The 19706-nt window shown below is 41.1% G+C and overlaps 1 protein-coding gene across 6 annotated transcripts in view; it reads right to left on the bottom strand.

Annotated features, from left to right (window-relative positions):
- The window catches only part of EXOC6B (exocyst complex component 6B), a 316092-nt gene that overhangs the window by 177293 nt on the left and 119093 nt on the right, over positions 1–19706 (bottom strand). For 3 of the 6 annotated variants that reach the window (XM_054201919.1, XM_054201916.1, XM_054201917.1), the window contains exon 7: positions 10451–10522. The exons of the other annotated variants lie outside the window; for them this stretch is intronic. In XM_054201919.1, the coding sequence (XP_054057894.1) occupies positions 10451–10522 (72 nt within the window). The remainder of the gene's footprint in view (positions 1–10450; positions 10523–19706) is intronic. 6 annotated transcript variants of the gene reach the window in all.

Raw genomic sequence — 19706 nt, 5'->3', positions numbered from 1 at the left:
TAAAGTGGAAAAGAGACATCCTCATCTCCCAAACTCTTAATAGCGTTGTTCTTAAAATGCTTTGGAGATACTTCAGTAGAAATCACTGAAGAAATATTAAATAGAATTTCATCCTAAAGCCTCGCAGGTCCTTTAAGGGCCAGATCCACAACAAGTTTCATTCTCTGTTTGCTCCGGAAGTACGCTGAAAACCTCAACAGCTTTGCTAGTCTTGCACTACGGAGTTTATACATACCTCCTTCCCTACGTATTTAAACTACTTTGTGAGCTAAATCACAGATTCTCTGCAGTCACAGAAGACCATTAAGTAAAAGTAAAGTAAAATTTGGCCGTCCTTATATGATGCATCACTACCAACGATCAAACTAAAGAGCTAACACAGCATGATTTTCAGCTCCTGAAGTAGGCTTACAAGTCTGACACTAATGAAAAAAAGTACGTCTGAGCACAGTTGCAATGCGAGAAGCTAAAAAACAGCAAAAATATGCTCCCAATTTCTTGCTTACTGTAAGCACACTCCAAAGATTTGCATTGACTTTGTAGAACTACTGCAATTAGTTATAAATGATTAAGTGAAAGACTCCGACTCCGTCCAAGGCACAGAGGATACAGACACTGATTTCAGTTATTGCTCTGCTAATTGAAGTACCGCTCAACCCAAAGTTAACTTAGCGTGCAGCTAGTAAAACGTCTGATTCTTTTCCTTTTTGCAGCAATGTTTTAAAAAACACATTATAAAAGTTAGCATCATGCTACAGAACTACGCCCAGAAAGACTGGGGTGATTTCTCTGACGACTCTTTTTTCCTTAAGTTGAAACATACACCCTGGGAAGCCTTTCACATACACTTATTTAAGAAAGCATGTTATATATGAAATATGAACTTTCTAAGTTCACCTTGGAAACCAGGCTCAAATTCTCATCTTGCCTCCAGGAAAGAAAGAGCAAGGAATGCTAAAGAGATGGTCCATATAATCTTTGGGAGAGTGGAGAAAGGTGAAGGAGAGTAACTCATGTAATCCTGTAGAAGACTTCAAGCACTTCATGATGTTTCATGGCTCAAAACCCAAAGGTCTTATATTTACAGGATCCCCACTGGAAATGAGAAGGTGTTCTGGTTTGAGATAGAACAAAACCAATTTTCTTTTCAGTAATTTTACTTTTCAGTTAACTCTCTTCTAACTGACTGCACTCTCTGAAATTAACAGTGTGTTTTTCAGACACTGTCTTCTTCTAGTAGCAATAATGACTGATGTTTATAGTTAATACCAAAGAATGGTATGCAGAGAGGCTCCTGCCTCTTCCTGCTATTAAAACCAAGGTCAGCTAACTTTGTTATTTGCCCTGTTGGAGGGTCAGAAGCAGAAGAGCATAGAAGGGGTCACACCTGCGGGGAGGAGTGGACAGGGCAGGTGATCCAAAACTGACCAACTGAGTATTCCATCCCAAATGCATCATGCTCAATATAAAAGCTGAGGGATCAATGGGGTCAGTCTCTTTCTTCAATGGCCTGTGTCCGAGGAGGACCATCTGTTCGTCTGCCTTTGATCCCGATCCATGTGTTCCTGAATCCAGTTCCCATCTACCATTGAGTCCAGTCTGGGATTTTTCCCAGAGCCTGCCAGTGACATAATCGTCATCCTGGGAGCTCGATATTGCTTTCATATATACTTCTATATATTTCATTATTTTCTTATTAATATTATTATTTTTTTCTTTTTGCTGTTAATATTTCGTTAAAGCTCTTTCTTTTATTTTTTTCAACCCATAAGTCTCTCTCCCTTCTTCTCTCTTCTTTCCTTCCTTTCTGGGAAGGAAGACGTGTTAGTGGAGAGCATCTGTCATTCGTTTAGTTGTCAGCCCAGCCTAAACTGTGACACGGGTTAGTTCTACCAGAGTTCAGAGACCAGTTCTTACCCTGTAACACCCTTGGGGCTTCAAGAGGTGGCTTCAAGGTCTCTGGACATTCCTTTCTCATCTTCTACTCCACATCCTAGCTCAGCGAGCAAAACATGCTCCCTTGGGTGCTGGGGCACCGCGACAGCCCGTACCTCCCAAAAGGCTTTGCATCACTGGAGATGCTTGTCATCCAATCTCAAATCCACACCAGGTACCTGCATGACAGCTACCTCAATCCTAAGATCCTTCCACCAGAATGGAAAGTTACTCAAATTAATGACCTGAGTGATGGTACTGAGAGCCCTGAATTACTTTCAGACATTTTTCTTGACATGGGCTCGATGATTTACTGAACCGCAAGGCTGCACTACTAAAATAAAAGTATAGCATCGTATTACAGAAAAAAAGAGTTCACAGGATAGGAGGTAGCTATGAATGCATTATACCGAGCATTCGCTCCAGCAACAGAAGGGGAGGCAGGGATTTACTTTCACATCAGGGCAAAGGACTAATGCAAAGCAGTAAATCATTAATCCCAAAGAGAGACAGACTTGTCTCCTGGATAGATGAAGGACAGTTAGATCAGCATTTTTTATTACAAGAGAGGGCTTCTGAACCCCTAGATGAGGAATTCTTAGTCTTTCACAATTCAGGATGAAACTTCATAATGAAACAAGGAAAAAGAAAAAAAAAAATCCAACACCAGGCTCGACTTTTAAGAGGTCAGGACTTTTCCAGGCACTTACCCGCATTAAGAAGAATGCAAAATGTGAACATTTCTTCAGCTGGTGGGGAAGAGAGAAATAAGCCTGCCTGCTGCTCTAATTGGATGATAGATTTTTTCCACAGCTAAAAATGTGCTAGCCAAGACTCAATAGCACAGGATTTTCCCTCGCTCCCTAGGATCATCTTTAGGTATGAGACAATAAAATCCTCTAACCTTTCCATTTTTACCATTTTCAAGAACACCTTGCTTGGTTGCAGGAACCCACCCACCAGACTATTCCCTAGAAATAGATTCACATCAGAAGAAAAGCTTTCTCAAAACCTTAATAAACTGTTACCTAAAACTTCTCAAATAAAGCTCTTCTTCCCAATGGTTATCTTTACCTTTTGAAGCAGTCACCCAAAGCTTCTTTCGCTTACTAGATTTCATGGAGAGCTACCCTTTGTAAAGCGAGGTTTGCAGCTCACCCTCATTGCAGGAGGATCCCCACAGCTGGGCCATGTGCTATTGTGTTGAGCCAAGAGGAGAAACACTCTGCACATAGGATGACAGGTCAACATCCTACATACAGACAACACCAAAAAACTCCTGCAGCTCCCCAACCTGAAAAATAATACAGGCCAATTCATTTGCAACTGGAAAAGTCAAATAATTAGACAGAAGAAGGTTCCAATGAAGAGGAAGAAGAAGGTGGTTCCAACAAAGAAACTCAGAGTTTTGACTGGACCAGAAAAGTTTTATAAATTCTAAACGCAATTTCTCTGTTTTGCACACACAAGTTTAAACATTAATGTCCAGGTGCATTAACGAAGGTAACACAATGCACAAAAACATGCCACACAGCACCAGCCCACCTAGCAGATGACCCAACCGTGTACCTATGCCGCTGCATACCCCTATGCTGTTAGAGGACCAAAAACACGATTGGAGATGAAGATTAAAGAATTAGGCTATGCGTGTTACCCAGTCTAAACTTCTCCATGCCCTTCAGCCATTTAGCAACGTCAGTCTTGGCTGTGCAATGATCAGTTATGCAAAAATCCTACTCCCAGTACTCAGGGAGAGTAAAAACCACCATCAAATACAACAGGGGATTAAACTTCTGCAACTAACTGGTCAAATAAAACTGTCTGTGGAAGGACACTGTCCCCTCACTGGTCCCTAGGGACATGAAAGGATGATGCTAAGCCTTCTTCCAAGCAGCCACTGGGACTTGCCAGACACCAGGCAAGATTTCTGCCCCTTGGGCTTAGCTCCTGTGCTGCCTAGCCTGGAGTCAGCAATCACCTCCTGCCAGCCGAGAGCCAGAGTAAAACAAGGTTTTAAAAATAACCTTGAGAGATGCTGCAATGCAACGTGCGAAAAGGAAGTTGGCTGCTCTCCTAATTGGGGGAGGAAATTTCTATTCCAGCATGCTAAATGTAAAACAGAAGGAAAATCTAGAGCCCTCGCACTTATGAGGTGCTACTGTGGGAAGTTATCAATAAACTCTCCTCAAGGGTAACAGCAACAGCCCAATTTAAAGCACATTTCACTGACCAGGGCTACTGCCTGGTCTAAGACAGAAAACTGCACTACTTCAAGAGAGATGCTATGAACAAATGGAAATTTTAAGTAGTGCTAAGTGAACCCACACATCACACATCAACAGACTGGGTCTAGTAGATTGCAGAGAAAGCCAGGAACGGTAGCCGTAGTTCAGGAAGACAAGCAGACCACCGATGTAAGCACTGCCTTCTACAAGGGCAGAAAAGACAAGGGTCTTCATCACGAGGGATGGACAAGCTGAGCTGAGGTCCATGATGCAAGGTCTGTGAACACGAAAAGGGAATTTTGTACTGAAAGCTGAAAAGAAATTGGGAAAGACCTAAGCAATGCTGAGTAAAGAAGTGGCTTAACAGGTGGGTGAATGCCAGAAGAAAGAGACCGATGGGAATCATCCACACCCGCTACGCAACAGCAGTCTCCTTTGGGAGGAATGGACAAACACCATCCATTTAACCCAGGACTTCAGGAATCCCAACATAAAGATGGTCAACTTAATATCCAAGTAGATACTGGAATATCACGCTCTGGAGAAGATGGTGTTATGAATATTTGGAAAAAGTACTTACTTATGAGGATACAATAGTCAGTATGGCCTGATCTCTTTACAGGGAAATTTCAGAACTGGTATTTGCCTTGTTGTGGGCAAACAGAGATACAAGTTTAATGGAATGTTAGGACTCTACAGGGCAGCATCCTCTTGTCAAATACAAGCCACTTTGGTAAACAAGTTCTGTGGATCTGTATTAACAGCAGATCTTGAAGCAGGAGAAGGAATGCGGGGGGGGCGGGCATTATATCTCAATCCATGACTAAAACCCATTCCCATGCCCCAAGCCAACCCTTTATGGGATGACCAATGAAGCAATTGCCCACAATTTTGCCATAAAGCAAGCCTATTTTCCCACAGTCCTGAAGCCACTATATCTGAGACCAGTATGGTTTCTCAATAGCAATGTGAAACTCTCTTCATCCCTCCCTCCCTCCAGAAAAGGTGGCAAGTGCCATTCAAAATGACCAGTCCTACCAGCTAAAGGATCCTAGTATTCATGTCTTAAGATCAACTCTCCAGCTACACCACAAAGCCACAGAAAACAAGTGACTATAGATCCTAACCCCAGATATAGACAAGCTGTAGTTCACGTACTAGCTCTGTAGATCTTTTGGAAAGAGTTACCAAAGATAAAACAATCTTTCTATCTTCTGATTTAAAAGGGACTTCTGGGCTATGTCTGTCTTAAAAGCCAGTATAAATTTGCATTTATCCCTGGAGGCTCTTAGTACCAAAGGGTTCCAATTGGGCTTTAACAATGCTACTGCCCTTTTTCATGAAACAATGATAAATTGTAGTTCTCTTGGTAGATGCTTATCCTCTACAGAAGTCAACAGCAAAAATGCGAAACAGATACTGACCATCACAAAGTTCTTACAAAATTGTTCAGTCTCCTCAGGAAAACATGATTAAGAACTCAGCAACAAGTAACGAAGATGTGTTGAAAGAGATACCAATCTCAACATAAAAGCCAGCTCAGGTTCCTCCCAAGCCCTTTTAGCAAAATGGATCTCTGCTCTTCTGTAGGGCTCTCAGCAGAGATTTCATTCCTAGTTTTCTCAAGAATGCCCACTGTAAAGGCTTTAGAGGAAAAACAATAAAAGGAAAGGGAAAGAAGTTAAGGCAGTTCAGAGTCTAAGTCGTCACCAAACTTCTGCTCACGCAAACTTCAGAAAACCATTCATCTTCTGAATGGAGCCAACAAGAAAGACATTTCAGTGGCTCTGACACAACACCCATCCTTGTGGGAGGTCTAGTGAAAATTCTCAATGCCTAGGACTTACAAAGTCAGAGGAAAGATAACACTGCTCAGCAGGATCACCCAAGAAAAGCAACTGCCTTTTTAACTGAGAGGACAAGGGCAAAATTCCTCCCACGCATTTATAGCCAGCGGCAGCTTAGCCTGGCTAAAACAACGGGTACAGGTGGTACTACGTAGCTCAGGTGGTAAGAAGACCCTGAGAAGACCACAAAAATTCCTAGAGACCCACTGGCCACCAGCAAGACAGGGCATTAAGAGCTATGGGAAGTTATGCATAGTGTATTTGAACTGACCCAAGAAATTGCCTATCACACAGGGTGCTTGGTCCTCAGCAGAAAACCAAAATTGATTACACTGGGCCCTCACCTAATCACAGGTTAACAAGTATTTGTTGATAACTACAGGCACCTTCTAACTAGATTAAAGCCATCACTCTTAAGCAAAGAGGCCTAAACGCAAGTTGAAACATGTTGCATCCAGCTGAGGACTCAGACCAAGAATCCCACTTCACTGTTCATGTCCCTCAAGAAACATGAAAACATGTTAACAACAAGTCGAAATTTCACATCCGTATCTGTGAGCATTGCATTTGCTGTGTGCTACAGCTGAACGTCCAAGAGGCCCCTGAAAAACAGACATTTTAAATTGCTGTCAAATGTGTCTCACAACAGAAATGACCCTGGAACAGATGAAAAGCAAAACCATTATGTGGATTTACCCAATCGGCACTCACAGCTTGGATCATTCACTAGAAGTGTAACAGGCTTCGAGCAACATGGAAATTACTTCAGCAAATTCATTTTCCCATCTCTCTGTGCCTTTGGAGGCAAGAAGCAAGTGAGCAAATTTTCTATGGTGACAATGTCAACGAAACTCCAACACTGGGCACCAGCTCCAGGAATTCCTTGAGCTTGGGTACACTCCACTTCATTGAGCCAAAACCCAGAAGCACAGAACTGCTTGCCTGGTTGCACAGGATGATTTGAACCATGTGAAACACATGTGTGACAGAAGCTTTGCACCCAGAAGCACGACCACTATTAGCTAGCAGCTCTGCGAAGGTTTTTGGTGTCCATAGATAAATAAAATTAACAAATCCACAAGCTCAGCTGCTATCTTTGACAGTCCCCTAGCAAGAAAGTCCTACAATTCAGCCTCTACATCCCATGCCCCTGGCAAAAGCTTGATGTCTAGCCAGCCAACCTGCCTGCCCCTGTGGTTAAGATCAGCTGAAACAGGTTTCTTGCCTCAGCCCCTGAGCTGAGCAGACGCAGCAATGACTGGTGGAGAAGGTCAAAGCAGAAGAAAGATGGGTAAACTCCAAATTTCCTCCTCTCACCGAATTCTTGCCTGCAGCAAGGAGAGGTTCCCCATCACCACGGCTTTCTCCCAGGACCTGGTTCTTTCTAGAAAGGAGTATTTGCATTGGACACTTGGCATTTTACAGAAATTGTATCAGAATATCCTCTAACACTCTTCAATCTCCAGCTTGCACTGGATTGCATCAAAAAAATTTAACTCTAAATATCTTACAAAGACATCTTTACTTGTTTCTATAAAGCAGATATGACAACTTTTGAAGTAAAATCTGGGTTTGTTGTTCTTTAGTTTTTTGTTTGTTTTCTTTATGACAGCAAAGAAATCTTGCACCAGGTAACAAGACAATGAATAAAACTGTGAATAAGGACTATAAATAATAATACCAAAGACCGATGCAGTGTGGAAACCAAGCCTTAGTGCTATGAACTAGGCATTTCTGTGTCTCCTTGTTACTTTGCAGAGTTTTGAACATCTCCCTCTATACGCACACAGTTCTCAATTTATATAAAACAAATGTATAAATACACTGGAAAAGTCTTTGAGGAGAGTCAGTAACAAAAAAAGAAGTTCCCACAATAAGCCAAGTGGCAGAAATCATCGGACACTGCTACAGAAGTATTCTTACATTCAAATGTACAGTAGGTTTTAATTATATTGCAATAAAGAGCTATATACAAGAGCATTTTTTCTGATTTACTAGATTGCTTCTTTAAATTATAAAGTAAGCTGTGTTTTTAAGAAAAACACTTTTTTAAAAAATAATTAAAAATAGAAACAGCACTGCAGCAAACATTTGGAAAATTTTTGGAGTCAATTGTTTATTGGGACTCCAGCTGATTTTAATGAAAAATATGGTTATAATTTTAAAAAACAGCACTTTTATGTTTTGCATAAGGAAAGTCCCTACAATGCAACCTCCAGGGCACTTTTTAAAGAAAAAAAAAAAAATCTCAAATGGTCGCAGGGCGCTCTAGCCAAAAGCCCTCCTCGAAAACCAAAAGATGTGGGTTGCAAACTATTTCAAGTATCCACAACAAGTGAAACTGGATGTAGAAAAGTATGTTCCCAACATTTACTTCTGTTTATGGTGAAACTGGAACCAGATGACCCCTAAATACATATTGTGTGAACGGGTAATTAACCAGCTGCAGATGGAGCCCAACTGCTGATCATTTACATTCGCAGTGCTGATCATTTCCATCCAGCTCAAGGAAAAGGTCAGCTGGGGGGTAATCTGGAACGGTCCCTCCCATCGGAGCCTGCAAATGCATCTCTAGTTCAGCAGGCTTGATCCAGCCAGAGAGTTATCTGTACTGCACAGCTCCAGGGAGAGATGCTGGCTTGGTGTAGGACATCTCACTGGGGTTCCGCTGGTGGAAGAGAGGTTCAGGTCCTTCTCCCATGGGCAGCTGTTAGATGTTAGTTCTCCCGTACAGTTTCCTTACCACACCTCTGTGCCATTGCAGCCCTCTCCTGCTCGATCCACCACAAATGTTATCCCAGTTTGGTTTCATGTTGGTTTCATGTTGCTGTGAAGGTTACAAGAAAGATCTGCAAGTGACACTAATTGGACTTGGACCAGCACACAGTTATGTCGCCTTGCTCTTCCACAGTAACTTGGGCTTTCCTTCACTTTTCCAGTGCATTCATACAAAATTTCCACCTACACACTGCAGGCAGTGCCTCCTCCACCATCTTTGCAGAGCACACACGAGGCAACACTGTTTTCTCCTGTCTCACCTGGAAACTCATGCACGCTGCTCTGACACGGACCACAGCTCTTTCAAAGCCAGTGTGAAAGCAGCATTTATCTTTTTAAATCACTCCTGAGCTATCGCGGCGCAAACCTTAGGGACGTAACTCACCACACAGTAAGTTCAGCAGAAGCTGAGGTTGTTGAGACATCAAAGGACTGGAGATGATCCCCCTTCACTACAGAAGCACCATCTGCTAAATGCCAATAAACCCCTAAATCAGTGCCCCTGTGCTAGTGCCCATTTGGAAAAAGAAAGAGTTTTTAACTAGCAACCATGTTTTATCCCCACTTTTTTGATGCCTAAAATGCAAGTCACCATGACTTGATCACCATTCTATATGCACACAAAAAACACCTAAATTAGAAGTAAAATAGCACTACCAGAAGTACACATATACACTTATGTATACATAACACACACATATATATGCACACACTTTTAAAAAGGGACAGTTTCATCAAGCTGAAAACAATTATGAGCCAAATCAGTTGGGAAAAGGAACGTAATCAGAAAAATATGAAGACTAATTGAAAATTGTTTAAGAACATTTTAACTAGATGCTCCAAAAGCCACAATCCCACAACTGAAAAAGGCAGCCACACTAGTTAAAAGGCAACCTGGCTCAGACGGAAGTTAAGGAGACTATAAAAAAAAAAAAGAGAAAAAAGAGAACATGACAAATGGAATAAAGAGTAAAGCTCAAGCTGACAAACAAAAAATCTGGTGTTAGGATGTGTAGATAGCTGATATGGGAAGCAAGAGGATACATGAAGAAATCAATGGCTGGTTAAGATTATCAGTGATTTCTTTTTAAGCACCTTAAGCGTACAATAGTCCAATTCATTGTTCTTCTAGCAAAAGGAAGGGGTATATTTTTTCTGTGGAAATGCAGAACTGGCAAAAATTTCTTCAGTAGCATCTTATTCTGCACTGCTAAGGGTGGTCATCATGTCACAGACATGCAAAACACTCATCCTCTTGCATTGCTATTCAATGAAATGGCAGGCAGGATAGTTTAGTTCAGTAGATAGTACAATTCTGAGGTACAAGCATGGAAACATTGTCATGACTTCTCCTAATATACTGGATTTAGTTCTGGTGTCCAAATTCAAGAAGGACAGTGAAAAACTGCACCCGTTTCATACCCCAGCAGATGACCAGACTGGAAAATTTGGAGTTTTTCCATCAGGACGCAGAACTTGACTGATTTCTTCCACTGCAGTGAAGGTTAGTGAACTGTAAGTAGTCAGCCAGGGAACTTGGGTTTGCAATTTAGTGGCACAAAATCAATCTGAGTATTTCAAAGAAAGCCAAAGGTATACTAGAAATTAGGTCCGTGTTACCATCAAAGAGAGTGAGTAAATGAATATACATCAAGTGCAAAGTACCTTAATATTTGGAGAGAGCAGAAGACTGAAGAATATCTTGGCAATTATTTTCCACTGATTGTATCTGCAATCCTTAGGAAATGAAGGAAAAAAACATTAAAAAAAAAAAAAAGAGGCAACAAGAACAAATCAGAGAAGACAGAGAGCAGACAGGCAAGAAAAAAATCATGAAAAATAGAAGTAAATGGCACAGAAACCTCCCAATGACACTAAATTAAGGTATTTGTACAACTGAAGACAACAAACGTCAAGGGAATCAGGGGGACACATTCATAAGAGACTGAAAGGTTAGGAGCAACAAAAAGGTGAAGTATCTGCCTGGGACTCAAGAGAGTGGTGAAAGCTGAAGGACATGCAGTCATGAGAAATGAAAGTAGAGCACGACCCGAGTGTCCAGGAAAGCAGCTGGTGCAGCGCTACAATGGACAAAATGGGTTGCCCAGCTCTACAAGGACCATGGAGATCCATTAGCACCTATCTACAAATTACACAAAGCGTGGGCCACCAGAATGGGATGAACAGAGCACACGGACCTGAAGGGTACCTGTAGTAAATAAATCTGGAGATGACTAACAGCCATTGCACGCTGTCTGTGTTTGGTCTGTTGACCTTTCAGATTTTGTGAACATTTAAATGTAAATGGTAATCTTCTTGCTTAAAATGAACTTTTTCTATAGAAAAACTGTTGTCTTCTAAACTGCCCAAACACCTTGGTCTGGACTGAGAACAAGCAGACAACCCTTAAGCCTGGATATGGTTGGTTTGGGGAAAACAAAATGTACATATATTAACACAGACTGAAAATTCAGAGAAGGGTACCAAGACCATGTCTCATCCTTAATGGTACCATTTGAGACCAGGCAATGGTAATAATTCAACAAGAATAAGTATATGCCAGAGACAACCAAAGAAATACTTTCCTAGTAAGCCAAACCGTGGCGTGTACAATGCTGCCCTCTCCCCGCAAGGTCAGTCCTCTTCCATGAGTCAGAACTTGATTCATTTTCCCGTAACACAGGAAGTTTAACAATTCAAGAATTTTCAAGTTTCATCAAAATCCATAAACACTTTTTATTCTACCCAGAACACTCAACTTGGCGGGACAGAGTACCACAGCAGTGGCCTCAAGTCAAGAAAAATCCTCTTTTGAAGAGTCAAAACATCTCCCAGGAGTTAAATGAAGTAGGTCTGGAAAATGGGCATCTCCTCTAAATACAAATATTCTCCTTTGTCATAAACAAAATAGCAATAAAAAGCTTGTAATTATTCCACATTTACATTAACAGCATGTTACAAACATGTCATCCTATTAGGGAAGTGAAGTTATCTGGATCGGACAAATTGGCAAACTGAAGCACACGTGGATTAATAACTTGCCCAAGGCCGCACAACGAGCGCTATCAGAGTCAAAATCAGAATACCAAAATCCTTGGCTGCTGGAGCTGTGTTCAACTTATTTTTTCTTTAAACTTTTCTTTTTTTTAATTTGGTCTTCACCACAAGAAGAAAAACATGAAGTATGAATCTATTATTCCTATAGGCATAAAATTGCAAGAGATCACAGTAGTCAGGTAGTCTGACATCTTGAAGAACGCAGATGAGGAGTTGTCCACTAATTAACAGCTACTTCAAGGTCAGTAGCTGTGGTTGAACTGGAACATAAGGCTTTTAGAAAAAACAAGTCACTCTGATTTTAAAGGTTTTCCAGGGATGATGCAATGTCCACCACAAATCTTGATGGCTTGTTCCAGTAGCTCATTACCTCCACTCCCATGCATTTACCCAGCTTTGACCTTCGCTTTTTACCATCTCTTTGGTTGCTTATATTAAAACAGTAGCTACTATCAATGTTTTCTAACAGACATTCAGAGAAGTAGAGTTCACAATCCTCCTCTTTGATAAAGCAAAGATATTAAGTTCCTAGAGCCTTGTATTGCAAATCCTGTTTCCCAACACTGATGAAGATTCAAATCGTCACACCTTTGTCCAACAAAACTGTTAACTCTAGCTATATTAGGCCAACATCTGTATAAAAACCTAATGCTCAATAAAGGCAAATACTGCATTGCACGAAGTGATACTTTGCAGGTGAAATAAAATTAACACTTGCCATGACGATGTTCAGTAAGGCTCAGAACAGGGCTTGGTTGCAATTTTTGCCTGAACTGTACTATTCTTTGTCCTGCAAGGTGCAGCAACTAGGGAGGACAGGTCAAAAGATTAATTAAAAATTTTATTTAGAAGATAACACTCCAAGCACAGGTGTTCTACTCAACTTTGATTTGTCAGAGAAAAAAAAAATAAGTCCCTCTGTTCCCATATGAATGGTGGCCATAAGAAAGCTCATTCCTTTAGGACACCCTAAGGTTCACTGGGATTGATTTCATACCAGAGATATTTCTTACTCCATCATACCCAGACAATCTGTGTACACAGAAGTGTCTCCAAAGAACCCCCAGTAATGTTTCTCTTAGTACCTCTAGCTTCCACCCCTTCCTTAGTATATCTGTAAAACCAGCCCATCATGTCCATTAGCAGCTCATATCAACTTGTCTGCCACATTCTTCAAAGTTGTTGGGATAACTGCACCTGGCTAAAAACAGATTCACAGACAAAAAGCCATCAGAAGCAAGACACTTAAGAGCCATATATGAGCAGAAGGGCTTAATACCCATCTCATGCGGTAACAGAAAGATTACTGCTCCGAAAGAGGAAGACTTTTCCATTTCTTTCCTCATTACAATAAAATGAGCAGCAGATTAGCCATCACAACAAACCGTTTATTAAGGGGGAAACAAGCTGGATGTGAACTAAGAAATCCTATACTATTATACAGAAGATGTAGCAGTAACAAACAACGCCAAGCCTAAACCCAACAGAAGCAAACGTGTAAAGGTCTCAATTCAGCCTCAAGAGATTCCAGATCAATGTGACTATGGGAATTGGACAAGTCTGTATCCATCATTAAAGAAAAGAATAACCTTAAAAATATAATTGCACTTACAATCTTTGAAAGAGTGCTCACAGTTTTTAGATAGCTCAAGATCTGGTGGGAAGGGCACAGACTAGATGAATAAGAAATCAGTTTTTATTTTACCTGTTCACTCACTCACTTCCCATATCTCCAATTCATGAGATATCCCCAGATCACGCACTTCTGCTTCAAGTTAAGTCTGGAAAAATTTTCACAGGTATGTGTTGAGAACGTACTTCACACATCACCAACCACGCACATTCCTCCATATTTGCATGATACAAACAAAGCCTCCACCAAACTCAACTAAAACGATGCCTCTGACTCAATTCTACTACTAATCCCGCTGCATGATTTTTGGGAGCTACCATCCAGCATTTAGCGACTTGACCTGAAGTTCACATTTGGTCAGCACATCTGATAAACAATACTTTCCAACTGGTTTTTACTGAGGTTTCCAACTGAACTGTAATTTTCCACATCTTCAAAGAAACTAACCCTGGATGGCCTTCAGAGTTTTTATTCGATTTTATTTCTACACTCTCTTATATTACTCCTTCTCCTAAGATGGCAAGGGGATTATTTTTCTACCACCATTTTTAGTAATAAGTGGCAGCAAACTTAAAAATTACCACCTAAAATAAAAAAAATTAAAAAAAAAAAGAAAAAGAAAAAAGGAGAAGGGGAAGAAAAAAATCTGTTAGACAAAACCAAGAATTCCTAACTTAGTCTAATATTGGTTGTGAGACTAAAACAGATGTCAAGAAATCAAGCAGACCAAAATTTGTAATCACAACAGTGCAGGAACATATTTCAGATGAAGCTTTTTTGGGTGTTGGGGGTGGGGGAATTGTTGCATTTGGGGTTGTGTTTTTTCACATGTGCCTTAGGAGACAGCTGAAGCGCTGAATGCTGCACTCAGACCAACAGTTCTCAGACTGCATCTCGGGAAATCTAGCAGCAAATAAAACCGAAAAGTCTTCCTAAACACAGTGAAACGGAACAGAGAGAAAAGATGACCACATCTTAACAGGGTATTAAAAAAGCCTGCAAAATTCCAACTAAAAAGGAAAGAGTCCTAAGACACAAGAAGCACCTTCTAGACCAGACTGATTTGCAATTGCCGATATTAATAACAAGCAATTAATAAATCAAGAACTTTACCCCTTAAAAGAACTCAGATATTCCTATGAAACTGACCCTATAGTAAGATCAAGTTTTTTTAATTCTTGGTGCTCTTCCAAGATACTGGATACATCAAGTATCAATGACTTATTCCAATACCTTATTCAGTGCCTTGAAAAAAAAAAAAAATTGCCACATTGCCTCTGCTTGCTGGTGGGGTTCACAGATACACAGAAGTCCAGTCCGCCACATACAGGACTCCTCACCACCCAGCGGACAACCCAAGCATATTTCCAAAGCCTGACAGAAGAAACATTGCCACCACCAAGAAGGCAGGGAGAAGAGGCTGAAGGCATCCTCACACCTGAAAAGGCGTTGGAGGAACCAGAGCAGATTTGCAAGACAGAATGAATTGTGCAAGTTATACAAAGTTGGGAAGCTGAGAGACACTGCAGACACACAAGGGTGTGCCCCACACAGTCAAACATCACTTTTTTTGGTCAAGTATTTTGCAGTTGTCTTATGGAATCAATAAGCATGCACTGTGTCATATGCTGAACAAAGCACATAGTTATTTATTATGGCTTACTAGAAGAAAAAAAAAATCACTACAGACTAGAGGTCCAGAAGGGCCTCTGAATCATGTCCAGTTAAGACAGCTACCGCACACCAACCCCTTCAGCACACACCAGCACTCAGCCCTCCGTACAGGAAAACGCTTACTCTGCAATTTCTCTCTTTCAGCCACGGTGAGGAATGAGGTCTCCTTCCGAGATCTGCAGCACAACCAGCCAAGAAGAGAGAGCAGTTTTGCTGAAGGCCACATAATAGTTTCCTGGTAATTATCCTCATTCCCTGCTCAGCGGGCTACACCGACATCAGTAGCTTCAACCTCACAGACAATAAATAAAACCTTTAGTTACAGCATTAAAAAGCATATATTAAGTATGGGACTCTGTGGAGTGAGCTTACCTCTCTGCAAGGGCTTCTTTCACCTTTACAACAAACCCACTGAAGTACAAAACCTTACCCTGGAAACCTGCACCACTTGGTCCGAGGGCTAAAACAAAGTGATTATACAGAAACAAAGCAGGTCCTTCACTGTGACCTAAAGCAAGAGGTGTCCAACCTAGCACCAGGGACATTTGAGCCACTGTAGGTCTTCAGGAGCTGGAAGTCTATTTAAGAACAAAGGAATGTTTTCAATTTAGACAGATTTACAGGATCTCAGAGGGGCACCTCTAATGCCTGGCAACATAAGACAGTTTTTCTACAGATGACATTGTTGCTATCTTTTATACCAGATATAGAAAAAATTTCTGAACCTGATGCGAGCAACCTTCACCTTTGACAATTCTGAAGTTTTACATTTCCCCAGGCTGTTTGTTTCTTGACCCAACTTGTGTCCTACCCTCACTAAACCACAAATTCTGCCAGTCAGAAAGCAAATATTCAGGTGGTAATTTAGGAAGACACAAATTAAACTAATAAGCATCAACAAGTCTTTAGTGGCCAAGAGACAAGTTCTTAGATTTCTGGGTCACATAAAACACCTTGGTGCCTCCCTCTGAATACAGCGAAGATAATGCCAATACTGGTTATTACGGTCTCAAATATCCTTTTCCATTTACTGAGAACTAATGTTGAAGTTGAGGGATCACAGTACACAGGGGCACGGTTAGATACAGGGACACTAAATACATTGAGTTTTAAGTGATCGGTGCCTTCAGTGAAATAATGTCATCTACATACAGCAAGTTAGCAAAGTCAGGGTAACCTTTTAGTAAATCATTTTGGTCAAAGAAAAACAGAAAAATGTGTGGAAGTCAAAGGTACAGCTAAAAACACCAGAACAAGAGAACACACACGGCTTCCCTTAAAAGTTTCTCTTCTGATCCGTTGCCTGATGCAGCCAACTGTAAGGAAACCGCGGATCAAAAACTACGTAATTTCAATACAGATATTTTTACCTTCAAATATTTGGAGTATCACAACTCCAGCACTTCTCCGTGTTTATTTTTGGTTTGGTTTTAAGTAACAATTCCTAATGACTTTCCTTAGTCCCCCCAAGCACTGCTTGCTGCTGCTCTGCGCCTTCCACTTGGCCAGCTCTGGCTTTGCCAACATAAAATTTGCATCCAAGATGCAGTGATATGGGATGTTGAAGGAGTCGGCTCCAAACTGCTCCACAGAAGATGGCATCCAGCGTAGAGGCTGCTCGTTCCCACTTTATACCTATTTTTTTTTATGGTAACACACTAATCTCCTTCAAGAATTGCTGCCTTCAGCTGCTAAATACTTTTGTACACAGGTCCTTTATGGACTTTCCTTAACAGAAGATCAATAGGTTATTACTCCTTTTTCCTCATTAAGTAGTAGCAATAGCAGACAAGTGTCATCTGACATCTGCGCATCACAGAGATCATTCACTGCTGCATTAACACGTAACTATTGCAAATATTAGCAGCAGTGCACGAGTCATGGCAACTGGTAAATGGAATGACAAAGTGATCTCCTGTCTATCACATAAACGTTGTGCTCCCATCACATCTGTAGCATTAATGTACCCAATCCTAACAAAACCTATTCAGATAATAAACATCCAATAGCAAAATCCCAGAGAGCAAACATTCTTCTTTTATTCCAACTGTGTTAATTTTAGGTCCTTATGGATGGATTTCAAATCTTTTTAAACACGTACAAATACAAAATGGCATTAATGAAGCAACAGCCAGACAAGGAGGTAAAACTGCCTGTTGCTTCACAAACCCATTAGCCAAAAATAAGATTGCCCTTCATCTCCAAGTACATACTTACAGGTATGTGAAATGAATGGAGCACAGCAGGAGTAAAATGTCAGTGCAATGATTGCTCTGACCCTTCTAACAAGCAACTGTGTAAAAATAATTCAACTTACAGTACCCTACCTATCCTTGCAGTGTACCATGGAAGTCAAGAGGCTACAATCACACATTTCACTCATTTTTGTCTAGGGAATTTTGAAGCACAGATTTTATCTGAAGAGCATCAGCAAAGAAGAGATGGATGACTTGCAACCACTCAGACCAGCTCTTGCAGGCAACAAAGAACAGTCCTTTATGTTGCAGATCCAGTTTTATTTTACGTACTTCACCAAACCCTATGATCACAACCATGGGAGATTTGCTTTAAAGCACGAATTAGAGGGGAAGAGAGGGAAAGATGACAAAAAAAGCTAACCACAGAACACATAGCAAATACAGAACAAAATAACTGACCCATACCCAATGGAGCTGCCCCCGCTTCTTCCACAAGCTACACTAGAGGCTGCTCTGCCAGATGCCATTTTTGCAACTCAACCAAAAAATAACTTGTGACCATCTCACCTGACTTCCTATCATCTAGTCCCTGAACCAAAATTTCTACAAATATTATGGTCTTCAGATACAAGACCAGGTCTTATTTGGTAGTTGTCCAGCTATCCTAGAGCATGTGCAAGAAACACAAGAGGAGAAAAATTATAATAACCAAGAGGATCTGGCATTGTGACCAACCTGCTCGTAACCATAACAAACATGTGAAGTGACCGTGTAGTTTCAAATTCCTAAACTCAACTACTGGATCATGCTGGGCAGTCACTTCTTCTACAGGGAGGGAGTTTGTCTAGAAGGTGGTCTCACACCCTGCCTCATCCCACCAACGATTAATAGGATCTTAGGTGCTAAAAATTAGAGTTAATGATTGAAAAAAAAAATAGGAGTCTCAGAGAAGGAGATATCCAGAGCACTTGCAGCGAGGAAGAATTGTTTCTGAGCACTGAGTATTGCCTGATAGACCATGAAAGGTCTTTTGAAGATACCAAGCCATTAAAAAAATCCCATACGACCTTAGCTGAAGACCCCTAAGCTGTGAGTTTACACATTAAGGGCCTAAATATAAACTGACATAGCATTAACTTCCTAGAGATGCACACACATCCTTAGAGACAGCATCACTTTCACATCAACTGATTTACCTCAAAGCTGTAGACCAAAGACGGAGCTGTTCTAAGACAGCTACGAATCTAAACCTCTTTGTCTGCCCAGTTCTATCAATGGGAAAACGGAAGGCACATCAGATGTGGACAAAACAACTGCTAAGATCTGCTGGTAAAAAGAATTCTCGGTGCTTTCATTTAAACAATTCTCAACAGTGCCTACATTCAGAAATACACATCCCATTAAGGTATCCACAGGTCAGAAAGAGAAATAAATTGGGCATTTTATTCAAATGCAGCTTTTAATGGATTAACAAAGCTTTCCCAGGCAGTGACTGTAATTTAATTGATGCACTCAACAAACTGAATCTTGATCTCAAAATCTGGCCAAGATACATGTGCCAGAAGTTGAATCCTTCCAACAGAAGCTCCTCCCCTGCCCTCAAAAGGCTGCTTCAGAAGGGCTGCTCCAAATAGCAGGCTTTGCAGTGCTCCAGTCAAGCGTTTCTATCCTACAGGCAGCACTAATTTGTCCATGGTGAAAAACAGATTATTCCAAACCTTCACACACACCCTTTCTAAAAATTTGGGGTTGGAAAATGGAAAAATACTTCAAAATATTAAAGGGCACCTCCTTAATACCTCAATTCTGACTCTTGTTTAAGTCCTGCACTAAGATCTGACTTCAGGGAAGGGGGAAAGGAGGAAGAGGAGGAAAGAAGCAAAAGGCAAAGAGGGGAAAACAAAAAAAAAAAAAAAAAACCACGCACTTTGCTCTCATTTTGCAAGCTAAAATGAGTATGAGGTATTTTCCACTGCTTTTTTTTTTTAAAACAGATCCACCATGTGGGACAGACACACTGGCAGACCTACCTCCATCAGGAGGCTGTCTCTCAAGAAGTTCACTGTGGAGCTCATAGGTAGGTCAGAGAGGGGTTCACAGCACCTCCAACTCTTGCCATGTTCTGGTCAGTGCCGATGGGTTTTGCATGCAGATGGGTAGAACGCAGACCCCAGGGATGCAGCGTTAACTTGGGTGATGGATGAAGATGTAACAGAGTGGGTAGGAAAGAAAAAGAAGCACGTTTTCCTCATGGTGTCAACAATATCAAGCAGGAAAGTCAGGAAACAGAGCAGTTGTAAAGTCTGCTGAAAGGGGACCGAGCACAGGCAGGACATACAGATGGACTGGTGCCACCGCT

This window comes from Rissa tridactyla, chromosome 5 (assembly GCF_028500815.1).
Source record: "Rissa tridactyla isolate bRisTri1 chromosome 5, bRisTri1.patW.cur.20221130, whole genome shotgun sequence".
NCBI lineage: Eukaryota > Metazoa > Chordata > Aves > Charadriiformes > Laridae > Rissa > Rissa tridactyla.
Note: the sequence above shows the minus strand (reverse complement) of the source record. Positions and strands in the feature narration are given on the sequence as shown.